This window comes from Myotis brandtii, unplaced genomic scaffold (genome assembly GCF_000412655.1).
Source record: "Myotis brandtii unplaced genomic scaffold, ASM41265v1 scaffold244, whole genome shotgun sequence".
Classification (NCBI taxonomy): Eukaryota; Metazoa; Chordata; class Mammalia; order Chiroptera; family Vespertilionidae; genus Myotis; species Myotis brandtii.
In genome coordinates, this window is record NW_005359225.1 from 995644 (window position 1) to 1012555 (window position 16912).

The 16912-nt window shown below is 40.0% G+C and overlaps 1 protein-coding gene across 2 annotated transcripts in view; it reads right to left on the reverse strand.

Moving 5' to 3' along the window:
- ACER3 (alkaline ceramidase 3) overlaps positions 1-13381 on the reverse strand; it is an 88085-nt gene extending 74704 nt beyond the window's left edge. The window contains exon 1 of one of the 2 annotated variants that reach the window (XM_014540390.1): positions 13360-13381. In XM_014540390.1, the coding sequence (XP_014395876.1) occupies positions 13360-13363 (4 nt within the window). In that variant the 5' untranslated portion in view covers positions 13364-13381. Of the gene's footprint in view, positions 1-4525; positions 4579-13359 lie in introns of those variants that run through there. The other variant, XM_005867150.2, reaches the window with a different exon arrangement.
- Between the last annotated feature and the right edge of the window lie 3531 nt (positions 13382-16912).

Consider the following 16912-nt stretch of genomic DNA (forward strand, 5'->3'; position numbering starts at 1 on the left):
GTAATATGCCTCCCAGCACTGGGATCAGCGGAGCCGCAAGGCCTCCCGGCACCGGGATCAGCGTGACAGGGGGCAGCGCCCAAACCCCCGATCGCCCTGCGGCTCTGTGTGTGACAGGGGGCAGGGCCACAACCTCCCTATCCGCCCTGGTCTGTTCGTGACAGGGGAAGGTGCCCCAACCCCCTGATCAGCCCTGCTCTGTGCCTGATAGGGGGGAGCTCCCCAACCCCCTGATCACCCTGCGGCTCTGTGTGTGACAGGGTGCGGCGCCCCAACTCCCCTATTGGCCCTACTCTGTGAGTGACAGGGGGGAGCTCCTCAACCCCCTGATGGGCCCTGCTCTGTGCGTGACAGGGTACGGAGCCCCAACCCCCCTAATGGGCCCTGCTCTGTGAGTGACAGGGGGCAGCGCCCCAACCCCCTGATCGGCCCTGCTCTGTGGGTGACAGGGGGTGGCGCCGCAACCCCCCAATCGGCCCTACCCTGAGCATGACTGGGGTGGCATCACAACCTCCCGATCCGCCCTGCTCTGTGCATGACAGGGGGTGGCACCCCTACTCCCCAATCGGCCCTTCTCTGAGCCCGACCAGGGGCTGCACCTAGGAATTGGGCCTGCCCTCTGCCACCCGGGAGCGGGCCTAAGCCAGCAGGTAGTTATCTCCCGAGGGGTCCCAGACTGCGAGAGGGCACAGGCCGGGCTGAGGGACCCCCCCCCCCCCCCCCGAGTGCACAAATTTTTGTGCATCGGGCCTCTAGTAGGAGAATAAAGAGAAAACCTGGCTATGATGATCGACTGAATGCTGCCTCCGTGTTCTTCCTTCTTCGCCAACTCCATCCACACCTATGGGAACCCCTGGACCTGCTGGGGTTGGACCCCAACACTTCAACAGTGAGCCAATATTTTCCATATGATTGATGCATGATACTATAAAATCATGCATGGATAAAAATCTATTGGAAGTGCAAGACAGACCAATAAATTTTAATATAACATAGTACAAAAAGTTCACTGATAATAGTCTCAGGTTCCACATTTCAATGAATTCTAAGACTGCCACTTGTAAATTTTTGATATACTATCAAAAAAGAACATCAACAATTTTCTGAAAAGGCGATTATTAAAATAATTCTTCCTTCTCCAACTACCGGACTAAAAGCCTGATTTCCTTCCCTCTTTCCTTCCTCCCTTCCTTCCTTCCTTCCTTCCTTTCTCTCTCCCTCCCTTCACCCTGTGAGGTTACCTCTCTCTCAGAAAGTGAAAGGGAGGGAGAGAGACAGAGAGAGAGAGAATCATCAATGGGAGAGACATCAATTGGTTGCCTCCTGCACGTGCCTCAACCAGGGCCAGGGATGGAACCTGAAACCTAGGTACCTGCCCTTGACCAGAATTGAACCTAGAACCCTTCAGTCTACGGGCTGACGCTCTATCCACTGAGCCAAACTGGCTAGGGCAAACCTGATTATCTTTATACATTTCAATCAAACCAACATATTACAACAGATTAAATGCAGAAGCAGATGTGAGCATCCAGATGATTCCTATCAAGCCAGACATTAAAGAGACCTCCAAAATGTAAACAATGCCACTCGTATCATTAAATTTTGTTTGTTTTGGTTACTTTCCATAAAATTTTGTTTGTTCTGGTTATTTTCCATAAAATTATATTATTTATGTTAACATGTAATAGATTATTTTAAATGAGTTAAAACAAATATTTAAAATATTTTTTTCTCAGCTTTAATTTCTCATATGGTAAATACCAATAGATAAAACACATAAAAGCTCTTTGGGGCTTCTCAATTTTTAAGAGTAGAAAGGGGTCCGGAAGACAAAATGTTTTTGAACAGGAGAGTATAGCAGTCTACCACAGGGTCAAGCCAGCCTTCTATTCAGAAAAAGCCAGAATTAGTGTGTGTGTGGGGCGGGGGGTGGGGGGGGTGGGGTCTCCTTTAGCAAAGTGACCATAACTCACCGCTTCCTCAAAGATTTGTTACACTTAATGGGACAGTAGTGAGAAAGCCTGAAGGGGGGTTCCATGAGTCTTTTTATGCCCATTAACCATGGTATGGGGGGACAAATAGGAAGGATAACACTTCATGAAAACCCAGATGTAGCACCAAAAATCTTAACTTTAGTCCAATAGTAGGATCCAATGGACAGTACATGTGTAAAAGATGTTTCAAGAATTCAAACATTTAAAAGCAAACTACTGGCTTTCAAACCAGTAGAGAGAAGAAAGAAATGAAAGAAAACCTATTAATGCCAAGAGAAGGTAAGAAATATAGGGAAGAAAATTTCTTATAAATGTAGGATAAATAAAAAGCATTAAAAAGGGTGGAAATAATAAAAATGTATCAGTAATCACAATTAATGTAGTTGAAAGACAGAGAAAGGGACTGAATTTTAAAAGTAACAAGAACAACTATCTGCTATTTACAAGATAAACACCTAAAACATAAGGGCACATTATAGCTGAAGCTTAAAGCCTGGGGAAAAATATGCCAGGCAAAAAACCCAATAGATTTTAATCCTCACCTAAGGATATGTTTTTATTGATTTGAGAGAGAGAGAGGAAGAAAGAGAGAGAGAAAGAGAAGAGAACATGGAAGAATATCTTCAGAACGTGAGAATAGACAGGTTTTTAGACAGGATAAGGAAGGCAATTTCCATAAAAGAAAAAGCTGACAAATTAGACTCCATCAAAATTTAGAATGTTTCCTCATTAAAAGACACCTATAAGAAAATGAACTGGAAAACCACAGACATGAAGAAAACAGTCACAAAACATCCATCTAAAAAAAGGACTTATGTCCAGAATATTTAAGGAGCCCCTACAACTAAGTAATAAAAAAACATTAAAACAAAATTTTTAAAATTTATTTCAGAGAGGAAAGGAGACAGAGAGAGAGAGAGAGAGAAACATCAATGATGAGACAGAATCATTGATCGGCAGCCTCCTGCACACTCCGTAGTGGGGATAGAGCCCAAAACCCAGGCTTGTGCCCTTATCAGGAATCAATCCGTGACCTTCTGGTTCATTGGTTGACGCTCAACCACTGACCCACAATGGCCCGGGCAAAACAACCATTTTTTTTTAAAATGGGCAAAGAATTGAAAAAACACATCACCAAAAAAAGACATTCAAATGGCCAACAAGCATATGAAAATGTGCTCAACATCTTTAGTCACTAGGCAAATGCCAATTAAAACTACAATGAGTCCAGAATGAATAAAATTAAAAAGAATGGCAATACCAAATGTTGCTGAGGATGTGGAATACCCAAAGCTTCCATGATGAGAATGAAAAATGGTACATCACTTTGGGAAAGTCTTGCAGTCCCTTATAAAACTAAATATAAACTAACCCTATGACCTGGCAATTCCACTCCTAGGAATTTACCTAAGAAAGATGAAAACATATGTTTACAAAAAGACTTGCATAAGAATGTTCATAGCAACTTTATTCATAACTAGAGGCTCACTCATCAAGCACTAGTGGGGTCCCTCGGCCTGGCCTGCGGAATGGGGCCGAAACTGGCTCTCTGACATCCCCCGAGGGGTCCCAGATTGCAAGAGGGCACAGGCCAAGCCAAGGGACCCCACTGATGCATGATCGGGGCCAGGGAAGGACGCCAGAGGTTGGCCAACCAGATAGGGACCGCAGGATAGCTCCAGGGCGTGTCCTGCCCATCTTGCTCAGTGATCGGCGGACCCCAGCAGCAAGCTCACCTACCGGTCGGAGCATCTTCCCCCTGGTGGTCAGTGCACGTCATAGCGAATGGTCAACTGGTTGACTGTCTGCCCCCTGGTGATCAGTGCATGCCACAGTGACTGGTTGACCAGTCGACTGTCTGTCCCCTGGTGGTCAGTGCACGTCATAGCGAGCGGTTGAGCAGTCTTAGCATATCATTACCATATTACGCTTTGATTGGTTGAATGGCCGACCAGATGACTGGACACTTCACATATTAGGCTTTTATTATGTTCATAGTAGTCAAAACTGAAAACAGCCCAGATGTCCATCAATAGGAAAATGGATAAACAATCTATGATAATATTCATACAATGAAATACTACACAACAATTAAAAGGAACAAACTGCTGACACAACAGCATGGATAAATCTCATTTCTTACAAACAGGAATCTTAAATGGATTAGTAAAGATTTAAAATGTTTTTAATTTTAACTTCTAATACAGTAAATACCAACATATTTAATCACAGAGTTCTTCAGGATCCTCAATACTTTTTAAATGTGTAAAAAGGTCATGAGTCCAAAAAGCTACCTCTGATCTAGTAAAAAAAGTTGAATATGGGCATGACCTATAATCTAACAATCATACTCCTAAGTATGTACTGAAATTCTTAAACATATGTGTGTACCACAAGATGTACAAGAATGTTCATAGCATTATCTGTTATAGCAAAAACCTGGAAATAATACATCCAATGATTGAAGAATGGCTAAATCAATATATTCCTACAAGTGGAATTCTAAACAACATAAAAATAAATATCCATACCAAACAACATAGACAATTCTCAGGAACATGCACGATATTAAGGACCACAATTTGAGTGAAAAAGCAACCTGCAGAAAACGATATATAAGGAACAATTTTACTTAAAATATAAAACAAGCAAATCTAAACAGTATATTTTTAAGAATGCATAAGTGGTGGCCCTAGCCGGGTAGCTCAGTTGATTAGTGTTGTCCCCAGTATGCCAAGGTTGTGAATTCAATCCCTGGTCAGGGCACATACAAGAATCAACCAATGAATGCATAAATAAGTAGAACAACAAATAGATGTTACACTCTCTCTCTCTCTAAAAATTAATAAATATATTTTTAAAAAGAATGCATAAGTGGTAAAAATCTAGGAAATGATAAACACTAAATTAAGGATAGTAGTTATCTCTGTAGAAAAAGGAAAAAGATGGGATCAGGGAAGGGTACACAGGGGACTAAATGTTTATTTAATGACTGCTCTTAACCAAAGAATAGTCTTTCTTTATCAAGGTCATAATTCTCTTCAATTGCCAGGCTTCAGGTCTGACATTTCTAGAGTAGTGAAAGAACAAAGAACATACATTTGATTAGCAAGACTAATTGAATCTACTCCAGTGATCAAAGGGATCAGACAACGAAGTAGACATGCCCTCTTGTCTGCTTTAAAAAAGAGAGAGAGCCATGGCCGGTTTGGCTCAGTGGATAGAGCGTCGGCCTGCGGACTGAAGGGTCCCAGGTTTGATTCCGGTCAAGGGCATGTACCTTGGTTGCAGGCACATCCCCAGTGGGGGGTGTGCAGGGGGCAGCCAATCGATGTTTCTCTCTCATCGATGTTTCTAACTCTCTATCCCTCTCCCTTCCTCTCTGTAAAAAAAAAAAAAATCAATAAAATATATTTTTAAATAAAAATAAAAAAGAGAGAGGAAAAAATAGTGAGGGTGGAGGTATAACTGCTACCTGGAAGGTAATATTTCATTTTGGGAACACTATCTTATCTAGAATCTCTCTTTATCATTTTGTGTGAATGAATAAATAAGTGAATGTCAGCCATAAAAACAGTTCTTAAGAGTGGTACCTAGATTTTGACATGCATAATTTTGGAGTTCTGTTTTGTTTTCTGGCTCTATCCAGTCTATCCACTAGCTGTTAAAAGCACCTTGCTCTGAAAAGTTAAAGAACTTTAAGAGCAAGAGTACACACCTATAATGAGTCAAAGATTTTTCTAGCTCTGCAACTGAAATATTTCAACCTTGAAGTACTTATTTTCATTGAGTCTCATGAGGACATTATAGGGATAAGTGAAATTATGCTCATAAAATTCTTTGAAATATTCACATAGGAGAAACATAACCTTATTATTATGTTTAAAGTCTTATCTTCTAAGAATAATAATGTATGGTGTAATTTGGTATATTCTTGAGATTAAACCACAGGAAATCAAAATTGCTCAAAACTCAACTTCAGACACTGGTTCAGTTATCTATTGCTGAATAACACTACCCCAAAACTGCATGGCTTTAAAATACAATTTATTACTAGTAGTATACAGTTAATACTATACTCGTTAATACTTATATAAGTATTTACATAAATAACCTGTATTGGCAGGAACCCAGTATAAGTAGTGAAGTTAGGGAGTACAATGAAAAGAAGGAAGAAAGACTGAAGAGTTTAGAATAAATTGGATACATAATGAGCTACAACTACACATCCACCAGAAAGGAGAAAATTAAAAAGACTGACACCAAATGTTGGCCAGAATGTGGCTCAAACGCTGTGAATGTAAAATAGTACAACCACTCTGGGAAAAGATCTGGCAGTTTTCTATTCTGTGCCCCACTTATTCCAATCCTAGGTACTTACTCTATGAAAAATGAAAACAAATGTTCACAACAGCATTATTTATAATTGCCAAAACCTGAAAACAGCTAGGTATCCATCAACAGCAAAATAAACAAACTGTGCTATATTCATACAATGGAACACTATTCAGCAATAAAAAGGAATCACTAATACATGCAATGACATAGATGAATCTCAAAAACATTATGCTGAGGAAAGAAGACTTACACCGAATAGTTAATACTATATGACTCCACTTACATGCAGTTCTAGAACAGGCAAATCTAACCTATGATGGTGGGAAAAAATCAGAACATCTTTGCCCCTGGGGACAAGGGGGAAAGTGGAGATGGGGATTAACAGGGAGGGGGCATGAGGAACTTTCCTTTTTGATGGTGAAGTTCCGTATCTTGATAGGGATTTTGGTTACAGATGTATGCATTTCTCAGAATTCAGCAAATATACACTTAAGCTTTGTCTATTACACAAAATATAAATTTTACATCAAATGGGAAAAACAAATAATTGAACTTTAGTGATATGCTGCAGTACTTAGAGGAAAGTATACAAATGTCTGAGATTTACTTTAAAATGTATAAAAATAGCCAAAGCCGGTTTGGCTCAGTGGGTAGAGCATCGGCCTGTGGACTGAAAGGTCCCAGGTTCCATTCCGGTAAAGGGCATGTACCTTGGTTGCAGGCACATCCCCAGTAGGAGATGTGCAGGAGGTGGCTGATCGATAAAATAAAATATAAAAATAAATAAAGTGAAGTGCTAGATGGAGAGAGGAATAGATAAATGGATAGAAAAGTGATAAAACAGATATAGTAAAATGTTAATGGTAGAATCCAGGTAGTAAGTAAACAGATATTGATTGCAAAATTCTTCCAACTTTGGTGTATGTGTGAAAATATTCATTTTTTAAAAAAGGGATTTTCATGCCATTTTTAGAATTTGGCCTTTATCCCTCAGTCAATAGAAAGTCTTCAAAGGAAAACAGAAGAAGAACCTAATTCTGTAATGAGTTATCAGTCAAGATTTAAAGAGGTATCCATTGATTGAGAGAATGTAGGTAGCTACAAATGACAAAGGGAACAGTGCAAAAGCAATTAGGTGAAGGTTATGTGGCACACTAGACACTCCAAATGACCTTCCCACTGAAAACACCTAAAAATGCTGGTATATTCACAATATATTCAAACATATGAAAGAGAAGGAAGAAAGGAGAAGGAAAGGAAGATCTACTAAGGTGAGGAGTCAAGTAAGAGACGTCCCCAAATGAAGGTTTAATCTCCCCACCCTACCCACTCTGAAGCTCAGTGTTTGGTCTTAAGGCCTTCCAACTGACTGAATGAAGTCCAGCCACATTTTTTAGAGTAATCTTTATTTAAAATCAACTGATTGTAGATCTTAACCATTTACAAAACACCTTCACAAAACACGTAGATTAGTATTTTATTAAATGACTAGATACTACAGCCTACCCAACTTCACACATTAAGCAGATAAGGAGGCCACAACTATAACAGAGCATGATTTATTTTTTAAAAACTTATTTTGATTCTAAATTAACTAATATTTATTGAGCACCTAGTATTTGCCAGGCACTGCACCATGTGCTTTCACATATATCATGCCATTTAGTTCTCATGAACCTACCAAATATCACTATTCTAATTTTTGAGTAAATAAACTGATACAAAGAATGATTAAGTGATTTGCCCAAAGTCACAAGATTCAATGGAACAAAGTTCAGATAGAATCCTTGATTCTGACTCCAAGGCATTAATCATACCATGTACTTTCCCCACAGTAAAAGATGTAGGACTTCCTTGTCATCATAAACTACTTTTGCTGTCTCCTTTGGGGACCATTTTTCAGGGTCCTAGTATGTTTCTTCAATAATTTTACTTCTTTTAAAATGCTCGTTTGTACTACCTAAGTCTCCAGGTGAGGTTTTTTCCACTGACTGGGAAACAGTTGATAAAAAGACAAGGGTAGAACCCAAAATCGAAGGAACAACTTATAAGTTTAACCTCAAAAATAATGCACTGGGTAAGACTTTCATAAATGTTTATTATTCTATGTATTCCAGCTCAGTAAAGTTTCCCAAATTACCATGAGGTATTTGTTTCCTTATTTACCCACCCGTTAATTACTGTTCTATTTTTTTTAAAATATATTTTATTGATTTTTCACAGAGAGGAAGGGAGAGAGATAGAGAGTTAGAAACATCGATGAGAGAGAAACATCGATCAGCTGCCTCCTGCACATCTCCTACTGGGGATGTGCCCGCAACCCAGGTACATGCCCTTGACCGGAATCGAACCTGGGACCTTTCAGTCCGCAGGCCGACGCTCTATCCACTGAGCCAAACCGGTTTTGGCTACTGTTCTATTTTTTAAAAGTCAATAATTTCTTCCAATATGTGGTACCAAATGACATTCTTTCTAGTTAATATCTTGGATGACCTGGGTAAATGCTAAGTCACGAATAGACTTCAAAATGTACTTAGCCTTCAAGTATTACTAAACTCTAACTAGTAAACTATAGACTTCAGTCTAAAAGATAAGTGAAAACTTTCTGAAATGAAAAAGTAGTTAGTTCATCCTGGCAGTGTAGCTCAGTTGGTTATAATGTTTTCCCAATACACCACTGTCGTGGGTTCTATCCCTGGGCACATATAAGAATCAACCAATGAACGCATAAATAAGTGGAACAACAAATCGATTTCTTTCTCTCTCCCTCTCTCTCTCTCCCTCTCTCTCTCTCTCTCTCTCTCTCTCTCTCTCCCCCTTCCTCTCTCTCTAAAATCAATGAATAATTTTTTAAAAGTAGTTCAATTTTAAGTTCTAATTTTGCTCATTACCCAGGATAATCATTTTCAAGCCTTCCTTCACATGCAGTGTTTTCAGCCTGTTGCTGGGTGTGAGGTAGGGAATGAACACCTAACTTGGTTTTCAAAGTTAGAAGCCTAGGTTCTAGTACCATCCCTGTGAGTCTGAACAAGTCATTATCCTTTTGAATTTGGTTTCCTTATCTGCAAACAGGGATAATATCTACACCTTACAAGAAAAAAGAGTTAAAAGTGCTTTTTGAACTGTAAAGCCTTGCTTCTCCAAGTATAGTCTCCAGACCAGCAGCACTGGAATCACCTGATAGCTTTTAAGAAATGCAGAATCTAAAGCCACATTCCAGACCTACTGAATCAGAATGCACCTTTTAACAAGATCTCTAGATAAATCACAAGCACAGTAAAGTCTGAGAACCACTGTTGCAAAGCATTCTATATATGTTAGAGATCTTCACCATAAAAAAAAAAAAAATAGTTCATTGGAAGCTCTTTTGGTTCTTGAGCAAATCATTTCAATTCTCAAGGTCTTTCTCCTTATAAGTAAAATGAGATTAAACCACTATCCCAACCTGAGGCCCCTGCACCCACTAGGTTCTGAAAAAGTGGTAATGGAGGGAGAGAAGGTAGTATGGTAGTCAAGAGCATAGCTTTGGAATCAAATGGCCTGGGTCACTCACGCTCTGCCACTTAATAGTGTGTAACCTAGGGGAAGTTCCTTAACCTTCCTAAATTTCAATGTCTTCAACAGCAAAATTAGAATCAGTACCTACCTCAGAGATCAAGCAGTATACCATACGTTCACAAATGACTGCTCTGCTAGGTAACTTTTTCAGGGTGATAGAAACAGTCTACATCTTTACTGGGATGATTGCACAGATGTATACACCTGTCAAAACTTTTCCAGCTATACACTTAAAAAGAATGCATTTTATCCTAAGTAAATTATACCTAACAAAGCTAATGTGAAAAGTAAAACAGAGAGACAAAAGAGAATGCACTCCAGAGTCAGATTGTGTGAATTCAAATCCTCACTTTGCCTCTTGCTAAGTGGAAAACTGCACAAATTATTTAACCCCTCTGTGCCCTAAATTTCCACATCTACAAAATAGGACTACTAACAGAATCTAACTTAAAAGGGCTGTTTTAAGGATTATAAAGGTTCTTAAGAGATAATACACACATAGAGTTTTACACATTAAGTACCCCCCAATGTTGGCTATAATTATTTCCATTGGCTATTTTCAATATTTCCAAAATCATGTTTATCCACAATAAGGATGCAATGAAGATATTATGTGGTTCTGCTTTGGATTTATATCAATTATATCAATACATTAAAGTAATCAGTGACTAGATCTCATATAGATCAATATAGGGTGATTACTGTAACTAGATCTCCTCTGACAATTATACATGCCTTTGATTAATTAAAATGAATATATTTAATTAATTAAAATATATTAATAAGTATAATGTATATAAAAATAATAAATTACAATTTATGTAAGAATAATAAATTCATGTGTTCTAAGAAAGAAAGTAGTAAAAGGCTTCTTTCTAATGAAAAGGTTAAATAGCTGCTATGTTACCATATGATCCAGTAATTTCAATTTGGGGTCTCATGGTGATATCTGTACACCCCTATCATGGCAGCCCTATTCACAATAGCCAAGAGATAGAAGCAACCCATGTATCCACCACCAGAGGGATGGATAAGCAAAATGTGGTATGTGTGTGTATATACATACATATATACATACAATGGAAAATTGTATGTATAAATTTTAAAAAGAAGGAAATCCTAGCATACGCTACAACATGAATGAACCACAAGAACATTATGCTAAGTGAAATAAGCCAGTCACAAAAAGACAAATACTGTATAATTCCATTATATGAGGTACCCTAGATAGTCAGAGACAGAAAGTTGAAGAGTGGTTGCCAGAGTCTGAGGGCGATAAGGGAATGGGGAGTTGTTTAACGGATGTAGAGTTTCAGTTCTGCAAGATAAAAAGAGTTCTAGAGACTGGCTGCACAACAATGTGAATGTACTTAACCATTTTTAAGACTTAAAAATGGTTAAGATGGTAAATTCTGTGTATATTTTTCCACAATAAATCAATAAATAGCTGGTATGGTAATTCTCCCACCACTACCACTGTAAAGCCTTTATGCTGTAAGTTTTTAATAAGCACCTTTTCCTTGCATTCTAAAGAACCACATACAGAGGTCCATCACTGCACTTGAAACAACTGACAGTCTTTGACTTATAAACGTTAAATTTAAACCCTTTTGTATGCTGAATTTGGCCCTTCATTTGGCCTTCATTCTTCAGTTGACTTACGATGCTTTTGAGCTATAAGTCAGAGGCAGTGTTGCTTGCCTGTCAATAACCTCGGGGAAAAAGACTGTCTTCCTTAAGGTGACAGGATGTCTCCTCTGCCAGCCCGTGGGACCCCAGGACCAAAAGAAGCCTGAACTATGCTCACTTACTTGAGGCTACAGAGAAGACAGTGGAACGGGGCCTGAAAAGAAGGAAAGAAAAGGAAAGGCAGCAATGAACTCCAAGAAGCTAAATGCATTGAATGGCATATGTGTATGGCAGAGGCAACTGGCTAAAGCATCTCTTGTCTGGCACTACAGTGGCAAGGAAAGAAAGACCCCTTTACCCTAAATCTAAATAAATCCCATAACAAAGTTCTAAAGAGTAAGGGTTGCCCTACTTTTCTTCTGCCCAATTCCTGTGAATAGGATGGGAAGAGGGGCAGCAAATCTGTGAGAAGGGACAGCACCTACCTAGCTTTTATAACCCCTATAAACCCATAATTAGAAATAAAAAAAATAAAGTTTAGCCCTAGCCGGTTTGGCTCAGTGGATAGAGCAATGATGGCGAACCTTTTGAGCTCGGCGTGTCAGCAATTTGAAAAACCCTAACTTAACTCTGGTACCGTGTCACATATAGAAATTTTTTGATATTTGCAACCATAGTAAAACAAAGATTTATATTTTTGATATTTATTTTATATATTTAAATGCCATTTAACAAAGAAAAATCAACCAAAAAAATGAGTTCGCGTCACCTCTGACACGCGTGTCATAGGTTCGCCATTACTGGGATAGAGCGTTGGCCCGCAGACTGATCAATGTGTCTCTGACACATCGATATTTCTCTCTCTGTCTCTCTCCCTCCCTTCTATTCTCTCTAAAAATCAATGGAAAAATATCCTCGGGTGAGGATTAACAAAAAAAATTTTTTTTTAATTTTAGCTTTATGATAAATAAACCCTTCTTCATAATATGTCAATTCTTGGACATTCTTCTTTCAAATATATTTTTAGTAATGCATTTCCCTTGAAAATAGGAAATGCCTATTTGAACTTACCTGTTCATACACCTACTGGCTTGTTAGCTACCTTGAATACAGAGACAGTTTTCACATAGTTTTGTATTCTGAGTCAGTGACAAAAAAAAGTGCTCACCAAGTACTTGCTGAATAAACAAAACATTCATAAAATTTTTTCACTAGGTAATTCTCCTGGAAGGCCATAATTAAAGCATAGAATTCACTTCCATTTCCCTTTAGGTAATATTTCTTCCATGAAACCAATAGCACCTGAAATTCCACTTCCTGTATGTCTTGGTAGAAAGAGCTATCAGACCTATATTTGAATATAATTTCTGCCATTTATAGCCGTATGATGCTGAGCAGGTTACTCAACTTCTCTAAGACTTGGTGTCCTCATCTAAAAAATGGGAATAACACCACCTACTTATTACTTACTAGGAATGTTCTAAGGATTAGAAATGCACAAGCAGTCTTCACTTTACAAGGTTCTAAAATGCACAAATTTCAGTTACCACAGTATATTAACAGTGAGTAATTAAATACAGTACTACAAACATTGCTACCAGCTCTTCAGTCCACAAATCACTATGTAAATAATAGAAGCACATCACCATCAGTGATTAACCAAGTCACTTCTTTCAAATTCTGTTGGTGAATTTGGCAAAATAAACTATAAAGGAACAACAATTAGGCTATTGGAAGACTTCTCATCAGCAACAATAAAAGCCAGCACATATTGGAATAATATTTTCAAAGTTCTGAGAGAAAATACTATGACAATTCACCAAGGCAAAGAAAAACATACTCATTCCATATCATGAGTTATAAGACAAGAGGGCAGGCACTGTTCAAACTCCTCTTGATAAGTTCTTTTACAAAAAAATAAAACATTTTAATTCTCAATATTTTAAACTATAGTATACTAAATAAATATTTTACTTTTTCACTTCTCTATATATTTATAATCAATAAAAAAGGTGTACAATATTTGACATCTTTATTTATTTTATTAAGAGTATTACAGATGTCCCCCATTTTCACCCTTTTGCCCCCTTCCACCTGGCTCCCACCCCACCCCAGTCCTTCCTCTGTCTATTGTCTGTGTCCATGGACTATGCATATACGCATATTAAGTTCCTTGATTAATCTTTTCTCACCTTTTTTTCCTCCCTCCCTCTGAGATTTGTTAAGACAATCTGTTCCATGCTTCCATGTCTATAGTCCTATTTTGTTTGTCAGTTTATTTTGTTGTTTAACAACGTTTTTAAAGGTCACAGTACAATTATAAATTTTCCCATTAGTTTTGCCAGCTTTAACTTGCATGGTCATTTATGTTGCCCCGCACTACATTGCAAAGTGAGGACTGCCTGTACCTATAACTGTCGGCACATCAAGGTGCTTATTATTTCACAACTAAAGAGAAACCCTCTACCTTTCCCCTGGTCCTTACAATCTGCTCAAACAGAAAAGAAACTTGAATTGAACTTGGCTGATGTTAAAGAAGATAGCTTTTGAGAACTGTGGTCATACCTGAACATGCAATTCCCCCAACTCATCTTTATGTTATCCAAAATATACACACCCCAATCCTGAAAGATAGGCTCCTTAAATAGTTATTCAGTCTGTCCCTTGTGATAGTATATTATTTTATGCTTGTCCTCATCCCTTGCATGTGGGGACAAAACAATGAATGTGATAGAAGTAATATGGCATAGTAGCTCTAGAGTCAGACCTCAACTTGAATACTACTTCTACACCACTTTTGCAAACTTAGATAAGTTACTTCTTAGAGCTTCAATTTCTTAATCTGTGAAATGAGGCTAATAATACCTTCTTTTTGGAACTGTGGCAAAGATCAAAAGAGATAACATATATGAAGTGCTTAGGAAAGTGTAGTATATAGGAGGCACTTAGATATAGCTATTATCACCATTATTATCCTTAACTAGAGGCCCGGTGCACAAAAATTTATGCACTGGGGCACTGGGGGGCAGGGCGTCCCCTCAGCCCGGCCTGTCCCCTCTCGCAGTCTGGGACCCCTTGGGGGATGACCACCTGCTGGTTTAGGCCCGCTCCCCGGGGGATTGGGCCTAAGCTGGCAGTCAGACATCCCTCTGGCAGCCCGGGAGCCCTCGGGGGATGTCCACTTGCCAGCGGGGAGCAGGCCTAAGCTGCAGTCGGAATCCTTAGCGCTGCTGAGGAGGCTGGAGAGGCTCCCACCACCACCGCTGTACTGGCAGCCGTCAGCCTGGCTTGTGGCTGAGCAGAGCTCCCCCTGTGGGAGTGCACTGACCACCAGGGGACAGCTCCTGCATTGAGCGTCTGCCCCCTGGTGGTCAGTGTGTGTCATAGTGACCAGTCATTCCCAGTCGTTCTGCTGTTAGGGTCAATTTGCATATTACCCTTTTATTATATAGGATATTTCTATCATTAATGTAAATATTAGAATAATGATAAAGTTGCATTTCTTTTTAAAAAATCATTATTAATCAGTATATTTTTCAAATATCAAATTCTCTTACTCCAACATATGATACATACCCACCACTTGACCTCAACTTCCTCAAGATCATTTTTTCTCCCAAGGCACATGTGCAAAGGGTGGCCAACATTCACTCATTTTCTTCTTGCAACCCTTGATTCCTATGTCAAAACCCCCTCTGCAGTCTGCTCAGAGTTTCCTCTTCTGAGGACATGAAGAACTAAGGCCATTTCCCATTTCCCAGAGCTATCTGCCAGAACCGTAGTATCTTGCTCTCTCATAGCTCACATGACTTAACTGTCAGTTTTCTCTTTTGATTCTAACCCTTAGTTCTAAATGGAGAGTCATTATTACCTATATTTAACCATAAAGATGCAAAGAACCTAAAGGCCAACTAAAGCCAACCCCTTTTCTCTACTAAACAATTAATTCCGCCTAAAATATTCACATGAGTTAGTGGAGCAATGTCTGTTTTAAACACTTTCAGTGACAGAAAGCCGTCTGCCTTACAAGGCAATCCATTCCAAAATCCTATCTTTAGATAAAAAGTTGCCTTAGGTTGAAGCAAAATCTCTCCCCTCACAGTTAGCTTCCACGCACAGGTGCTAATTCCACATTACAGGGAAATACAGAGAGTTTAATGCGAGATATGACGGCTCATCCAACGTCTGAAGATCCTGAGTTTCTCTTCCATTTCCAGTTCAGACAGCACGATTTTATGTCCCTTCCCTCATGGGCCTCCCTTGGACCAGGTGTGGGCTGGCCAGCATTATCCAACCACAAATCGGTAAAGCCCTTCCCTTGCCAACATCTAGACCGCCAAGCACTTACACTGCAGATTGAGCCCTTTGCCCATATTCTTTCACTATTAAGTAAAAAATATTCATTTAAGCCAGCAGTTCAGGAAAATTCTCAGCCTAAATCGTGGTATAAAGGGAATGGTACTAAGTCCTGAAAACTGCAGCAAGAGTTGTCTTTTTTCCTTTCCTCTCTTTCTTTCTTCTGCTCTCTCTCTCTCCCTCCCTCTCTCTCTCTAACTTAGCCAATTACTGGGAACAGAATTAAGTAGCACGAGCTGGCATGAAACCCTTGCCTCTCTTCTACAAGCCAAGCACACATGCCTGGGAGAAGGACCCAACGATGGGAAGGTGTAGCTAAAAAGACTTTGCTTCATGTCCTGAGAAAGGGAATCAAATGAAAAGAAGGAAGTGATAGCCCAAATATACTCTCTGTACCTAGCCGGCAGCAGGTGACTGAAGAAGTATCAAACGCTGTGCTCTCAAAACATGACCAAAGTAAACACAGAAAAACCGGTGGCAGATTTTTCCGGTGCTCTCCTAGCCTGGCAGGGATAACTGTCCAGGGAAACACACACACACACACACACACACACACACACACACGCCAGCCACGGTCAGGGGCAGCAGCTGAAGGAATATGCAACCAGTGGAAACAGTGTCCCCAGATGACCCCTAACCCCTAGGCCAGTGGTTCTCAACTTTCTGGCCCTTTAAATACAGTTCCTCAGGTTGTGACCCCCAACCATAACATTATTTTCGTGCAGTGGGACAGGAGGCGAGTGGGAGCGACGTGCCCCCCCGTGCTCGCGGGAGCCTGGCGCCACAGGAAGGTGCGGGCTAACGGGGCGCTCTGCCCCCCACTCCTGGCGCGGGGAGAGGGCGGCACAGCGGTCCTCGGAGGGCAGAGGCTCTCTGGGCTTGAAGATTTCCCGGGCGGCGGAGGACGGGGTCGGGGAAGACCTGGCCCTGGAAACCCGTTCGCTGGAGGTGACCCGAGAGGTCTAACCCTAACCGAGAACGAGGAAAGCAAAGACCTCAGGGTGCCCACGTGTGGGGGAGGGGAGGGCGCGGGAAGA